The following is a 7372-nucleotide window of genomic DNA, read 5'->3' as shown; positions in this document are numbered from 1 at the left end:
CGCCGCCGCGCCGCCAGAGCCCGATTTCTGTTCTTATCCTGAAGCAAAGTTCTTAATCCGAGATACTACTTCTGGGTTAGCTGAGTCTGTAACCTGAAGCATATGTAACCTGAAGCGTATGTAACCCAAGGTACCACTGTATAATATTATTATTCCGTTTATAAGAGATTATTTAATGATTATGTTTTTATTAATAGCTAGGCCCAGGTAAATCCTGGGCAAAATGATACATCTTTATAATATGCCTGGAGCAGACCGAGGGACGATGCTTCACCCCAACCTTCTCACATTGTGGTTTGGTTGTCTGTCATTTCTTGTTATTAAAATAACAGCCATTATAGATGTAATGCGGGAGATAACCTGATTTAGATCTGTGGTTTTTAATAAGTTAAAAGCAGCTGGGAAGCCTCCAGTGTCAAATCAGAACCACAAAACTATGTGGTCTAACCTTAACTCTAACTCTTCCGCATACACCCCACCCCACAATACAATAGTTTCCTGATTAAAATCAACCCCTCCCTAGGGCTGCTGTTTTTCTACAGAGGAAAACGTACAGGTACCATATAGATCCTTTTGAGACCCAAGTAGATGTGACACTCATCCTGCACTTTGGGATTTGGGGTGAATTTTGCAAACCAAATAACAGGCAGGGGTGGGGCAGAGCTGAGCAGAATGAAAGGTAAAGGTAAAGGGACCCCTGACCGTTAGCTCCAGTCGCGGACAACTCTGGGGTTGCGGCGCTCATCTCGCTTTACTGGCCAAGGGAGCCGGTGCACAGCTTCCGGGTCATGTGGCCAGCATGACTAAGCCACTTCTGGCAAACCAGAGCAGCGAACGGAAATGCTGTTTACCTTCCCGCCAGAGCGGTACCTATTTATCTACTTGCACCTTGACATGCTTTCGAACTGCTAGGTTGGCAGGAGCTGGGACCGAGCAACGGGAGCTCACCCCATCGTGGGGATTCGAACCGCTGACCTTCTGATCGGCAAAGTCCTAGGCTCTGTGGTTTAACCCACAGCGCCACCTGCGTCCCTAGAATGAAAGAAGGAGGGTGTTTTTTTTAAACTTTCTGCTTCTGCTGTAATCTGACTGAAACCCCTCCTCCCAACCCCATGCCAGCTATTTGTGATAGGAGGAAAGCAGGGCATGCAAATTAATGGTCTTGCCGTTGTTTGTTGCTGGCATCCGTCCATCTCAGTAGATAACGAAGGAGTGCACCTTTAGGAGTGAAGTCAAACCGTTGGAAGGTTGCAGTTCCTCCTGTGTCTAAAGAGACCAATGCGGGAGAGACATGTTTTGTGGCAACTGGGGTAGATGATGGCGTCCGGTTGTGCTGCTGCAGATGCACCATGGCGTTTCTTCCCTCTGTGCTCCTCCCAGTGGTCATTCCTTCTCTGGTCATTGCTATGGATACATGACGTGCCTGTCTGTCTCCACTGACCAGCAAGGCCTAATTCTGCCCACACCTTTTTTCGTTGCCATCAACCTCCCTCAGCCCCACACAAGAGAGCGATTGGGAACCTTTGGCCCTCCAGAGATTGCTGGACTCCAACTCCCATCAGCCTCAGCCAGCATGGCCAGTCGTCTGGGATGATGGGAGTTGCAGCTCAGCAACTCAACCTTTGGAGGTCCTAATAATAATAACAATAATAATAATAATAATTTATACCCTGCCCATCTGGCTGGGTTTCCCCAGCCACTCTGGGCGGCTTCCAACTGAATATTAAAAACAATACAGCATCAGAAATTAAAAACCTCCCTAAACAGATGTCTTCTAAAAGTAAAATAGTTGTTTATTGTCTTGACATCTGATAGCCAGATGGGCGGGGTATAAATAATAAATTATTATTATTAAATTATTATAGGAGGGCGTTCCACAGGGCAGGTGCCACTACTGAGAAGGCCCTCTGCCTGGTTCCATGTTACCTCACTTCTCGTAGAGAGGGAACCGCCAGAAGGCCCTTGGCGCTGGACCTCAGTGTCCGGGCTGGATGATGGGGGTGGAGACGCCCCTTCAGGTATGCAGGACCAATGCCATTTAGGGCTTTAAAGGTCAGCACCAACACTTTGAATTGTGCTTGGAAACATACTGGGAGGCAATGAAGATCTTTCAGGACCGGTGTTATATGGTGTCGGCAGCCACTTCATGTCACCAGTCTAGCTGCCGCTTTCTGGATTAATTGCAGTTTCCGGTTCACCTTCAAAGGTAGCCCCACATAGAGCGCATTGCAGTAGTCCAAGCGGGAGATAACTAGAGCATGCACCACTCTGGTGAGACAGTCCGCGGGCAGGTAGGGTCTCAGCCTGCGTACCAGATGGAGCTGGTAAACAGCTGCCCTGGATACAGAATTGACCTGCGCCTCCATGGACAGCTGTGAGTCCAAAATGACTCCCATAGGCTCCCCATCCCTGATAAAAGAGTTTATATAGCAGACAGTTGAGTCAAAGCCTGCTTCTCTCCTTTCCGGAGAAAGCAAAAGCCTTTGGGCATAAAAAGAAAATGTAAAGCCCCTTTCTTGTCATTTTAGCAGAAACAAACAATACCAAATACAAGGGCGTACGATTTCTAGAAGAGGAGAGAAGTGGACTGCATATCAGCAAAAGTACAGGAGCGACAGGTAAGTTCTAGGGGACGGAGAATGGATGGGGAAAGGGAAATCAGGAAGGAAACAAAGGCGATGCTGGCAGAGGGAGTGTGCAGGCATTGATTTTCCTCCCTAAGAGAAAGCTTGCGTGTCCATGATGCACACTAGACTTAGGCTCTCTTCAACTTTTCCTTCTTTCTTTTCTGCTCACCCAGGGATGAACACGTCAACCGATCAGGCTGAGAGTTCGTCTAACAAGCCAGTTCTGGCATCTCCCCCAAGTAAGTTCCCTTTAGCTGGGGGCTGGTCCTCCTCCACCCCAAAATCAAACATTTTGTAATAAGTAAGAGAGAAACGCCCTGGAAAGTGTGCTGTGCATTTGTTGTTGTTTAGTCGTTTAGTCGTGTCCGACTCTTTGTGACCCCATGGACCAGAGCACGCCAGGCACTCCTGTCTTCCACTGCCTCCCGCAGTTTGGTCAAACTCATGCTGGTAGCTTCGAGAACACTGTCCACCCATCTCGTCCTCTGTCGTCCCCTTCTCCTTGTGCCCTCCCTCTTTCCCAACATCAGGGTCTTTTCCAGGGAGTCTTCTCTTCTCATGAGGTGGCCAAAGTATTGGAGCCTCAGCTTCAGGATCTGTCCTTCCAGTGAGCACTCAGGGCTGATTTCCTTCAGAATGGAGAGGTTTGATCTTCTTGCAGTCCATGGGACTCTCAAGAGACTCCTCCAGCACCATAATTCAAAAGCATCAATTCTTCTGCGATCAGCCTTCTTTATGGTCCAGCTCTCACTTCCATACATCACGCATAGTACTTGCTTAATGTGATGTTTCCTACCTCCCGTCCCCACAAACAAATCAGAATGAAGGCTCAATAAACATATCATCTGGAAACATCCTCTGTGCATCATATCCTACTCGGGGTGGTCTCATTGGAATGAATGAACATAACTAACTTACTTCAGTCCATTAGTTTGAATGGGTCTACTCTGAGTAAGGACTACAGATGGCTAATGGTGCATCTTGGTTTGAGAAGCAGTTGCTTTTGCACAGTGCAAATTGGTTTAGCTCTTGTGTCCGCCAGCAAGCTACTACTGCTCTTCTCAAAGCACAATAGCGATTGGCTGACTGTTACAGCTCTATTTGGTTTTTGGAGGGCAAAAGTCCACAGTGGAGACCCTCCTTTGTACCCACGGAGTCTCCCCACACAATTTAAAACCCTGAAAGTGCAGGTCTTTAAAAAGATGGGAGCGCAGTGCAGAAAACTCAGCGATAGCACTGCGGCTTGGACTCTCTGCCGTAGCTGAGGAAATGACTGCTGCTTGTTCCAGAGAGAGTAGTGTGTGGAAGCAACTCAGGATTGCTTCCTTTTCCTCTTGTTGTTCCCACTGGCATGCTTGGCGAAATAAGAACTCACTTGCTTGCTCTTCTAAGCAGTGGCAGGGAGACCAGGACCAAGCAACTGCCATCTAGCTGCAATGTGAGGGGTTTCCACTCAGATTCTTGGAGAGAGCACTTCTGGGAGGGATCATTCCAAGATTCCCAGGATCTTCATCCAAGCACTGTTGGGCAGGTATCTTTGTTTCCACCCCACGTTTTGAGAACTTGCATCTCAAAATGTTCCCACACTTCCTTTGATTACTATTCCCATGCATCTGAGTAAGGAAATGTTCGGGGATGCAGGAGAGGATATATTGTTTGATTATAGCCTTTCCAACTTGTGTAAACAAGTTCATAATTTAGCAGAGTAACATTCCCCTTTTTAAACTTGCAGCAGATGCGTTAGCTCAGGCTCACTAAAGCCTCCATAATAACTGTTCTGGTATTTTCCCTTTATTCCCTCATAAAAGATAAGACACGACACAGTCTTCTGTAAAAGTATAAAAAAGAGTTTACTCACATTCTGTTCACAATCAGATCCCAGATGGCAGACTTAGCTTAGAAAAGTAACATACACCTAGAAACTATCTCATAAGGAGACAGTCCCTTTTTCCTCTCTTGGCTGGAGGCCAAGAGAGCATCTTTGGCTAAGCAGATGTTGCTTCTTCGATGCATGTAGTCAAAGAGAGAGAGATGGCTGCCCTGTGCTTTTGTCGTTACCTGCACAGGTGAGGCCACGCCCACCTCTAGTCACATGCAGAGGAAGTCTGTCCCAGCCCAGAAGGAAACAGGAAGTTTACCTGCTGGCTGGACAAACATTCCTCCCTGTGTGTAAACATGTTCACTCTAGGAATGTTGTACTTGACTGCTCTTGTGTTTCACATCCCACACTGAGCTCTAAGCAAAACATTAGAGAAGAACGGTGTCTGTCTCTCTCCTGCAGTGAACGAGGGCGCTTCTGTCTCTTTCACAAAGGCAGCAAGTGACAGTGACTCTACGGTCTCCAACATCATTCATTTGAGCTTAGCGGCCTTGATTGTCTGTCTCCTTGGCCTGATCATAGCAGAGGTAAGTGTCTTTCCCCTGCGTTTATACCCTAGGCATTCATATACTGTTTCACAGAATCATAGATTTGGAAGGGACCACAAGTAACAAAAAGGTAAGGGACCCCTGGATGGTTAAGTCCAGTCAAGGGCGACTATGGCGTTGTGGTGCTCATCTCGCTTTCAGGCCGAGGGAGCTGGCGTTTGTCCACAGACAGCTTTCTGGGTCATGTGGCAAGCAAAACTAAGCTATGGTTACCAGACGTCCCCGTTTCTGGGGACAGTCCCCGGATATACAAATCTGTCCCCGGACAAAATCTGTCTCCAGACTTCACTTAATGTCCCCGGATTTATATTTTATGTGTTGTAGATTTATTAGTAGGGAATGAATAATGTGTGATTGGTTCAACGGCACAAGGCACATCATATGGGGACTTCTGGCTAGGCAAAATGGCGGATGCTATGGCAGTGAGCAGTTCCTGAAACCAGCCAAAGCCAACTGTGCTACCAGGCTGGCTCCAGGCTGCGCAGCTATCCCAGAAGCCAGAACAGCAAGAGGGATTGCTGCTTTCACTGCGCAGTGATCCCTCTTGCTGTTCTGGCATCTGAGATTCAGAATATTTTTTTTCTTGTTTTCCTCCTCCAAAAACTAGGTGCGTCTTGTGGTCTGGTGCGTCTTATAGAGAGAAAAATACGGTATCCCCCACTTGCAGTGGGAAGTTTAAGGCAATCTTTAGAAACTGTTTCTGAGGGGACAGAAAATTCTGGAAGCATCCATGGTCTGTAGTGTTAAAAAGACGTACAGTGGTACCTCAGGTTAAGAACTTAATTCATTCTGGAGGTCCGTTCTTAACCTAAAACTGTTCTTAACCTGAGGTACCACTTTAGCTAATGGGGCCTCCCGCTGCCACCGCCATGCGATTTCTGTTCTCATCCTGAGGTAAAGTTCTTAACCTGAGGTATTATTTCTGGGTTAGCAGAGTCTGTAACCTCAAGCATCTGTAACCTGAAGTGCCTGTAACCCAAGGTACCACTGTATATGAAAATGTACAATGAGCAGGTGTTATTCGGCTTCCAGGCCGTGCTTAACGCAGCAGATCCACACAGGCAACTGGTTATGAGCACTGCTAATTCCAAATAGATTCTTTCAGAGCTATCTTGCCAACCTCCCATCAAAATTACAGCTTTGAATTAAATAAATGTGAATACAGTGGTACCTCGGGTTAAGAACTTAATTCATTCCGGAGGTCCATACTTAACCTGAAACTGTTCTTAACCTGAAGCACCACTTTAGCTAATGGGGCCTCCTGCTGCTGCGCTGCCGGAGCCCGATTTCTGTTCTCATCCTAAAGCAAAGTTCTTAACCTGAAGCACTATTTCTGGGTTAGCAGAGTCTGTAACCTGAAGCGTATGTAACCTGAGGTACCACTGTATATGCCTACCTAACCACACATGCACAAACACAAGGCGTGCCTTCAAACCATCTAGTGGCCAGCCAAGTCAGAAACTTCTCTTTCTTTCCACAGCATGTTTCCTTCACGTCCTTCAGCGAGAGACACTCAGCAACCAGGGATGGAAGTGGAGCCAAACTGTATCGAGAGGGGATGGAGTGCCCCTTGCCTTCTACGCCAGGCAACATCTCCCTGCTTCTGGAGATGCCAAGTTCAGATAATCTGAGAGAGCCATATTATTCCATTGTTCACTGATCACTTTCAGTCCTTCTTTACAGTATGAGATTTCTGTTGCCTTTTCATCTACTGAAGCGCTTATGTGATTACAGGTGGGTTTATATATGAGAGGCTAAGGCTGTGATCCTATACTCAGGTGAGCAAGTGCTTCTGAACTTAGTGGGGCTTCCTACCATTGAAGGAAAGAGCCATCTTCTTATGCATTCATAGGCAATCCAAAATTCCTAACACAGGAGTGGCTGGGGGCGGTGTTGCTTGCAATGGAGCAAGATGCTCACATAGCTTTGAGCTCTGCATCTCATGAAGGCTTTTTAGTTTTCGCAAAACCTTTTTTTCCAAATGTGCACTAGCACAAGCTACTCTAAATCAACAGGGTAATCAACCAGGCAGAGGGCCTTCTTGGTAGTGGCACCCGCTCTGTGGACCGCCCTCCCATCAGATGTCAAGGAAATAAACAACTATCTGACTTTTAGAAGACATCTGAAGGCAGTCCTGCTTAGGGAAGTTTTTAATGTTTGATTTTTTTATCGTGTTTTTAATATTCTGTTGGGAGCCGCCCAGAGTGGCTGGGGAAACCCAGCCAGATGGGCGGGGTAGAAATAATAAATGATGATGATGTCTGGCATTGCAGAAAATAAAATAAAATCTACGAAAAGCCCCCATTGAAAACAGTGTG

At 46.8% G+C, this 7372-nt stretch overlaps 1 protein-coding gene across 1 annotated transcript in view; it reads left to right on the top strand.

The window, feature by feature from the left end:
• The window catches only part of LOC114590957 (uncharacterized), a 13695-nt gene extending 6387 nt beyond the window's left edge, over positions 1-7308 (top strand). The window contains exons 3-6 of the mRNA XM_028717586.2: positions 2529-2618; positions 2801-2866; positions 4909-5033; positions 6535-7308. Coding sequence (XP_028573419.2) covers positions 2529-2618; positions 2801-2866; positions 4909-5033; positions 6535-6714 — 461 coding nt within the window. The 3' untranslated portion in view covers positions 6715-7308. The remainder of the gene's footprint in view (positions 1-2528; positions 2619-2800; positions 2867-4908; positions 5034-6534) is intronic.
• Positions 7309-7372: the final 64 nt, after the last annotated feature.

Source organism: Podarcis muralis, chromosome 2, assembly GCF_964188315.1.
Source record: "Podarcis muralis chromosome 2, rPodMur119.hap1.1, whole genome shotgun sequence".
NCBI classification, from domain to species: Eukaryota; Metazoa; Chordata; class Lepidosauria; order Squamata; family Lacertidae; genus Podarcis; species Podarcis muralis.
This window is presented reverse-complemented; position numbering and strand designations above follow the sequence as displayed.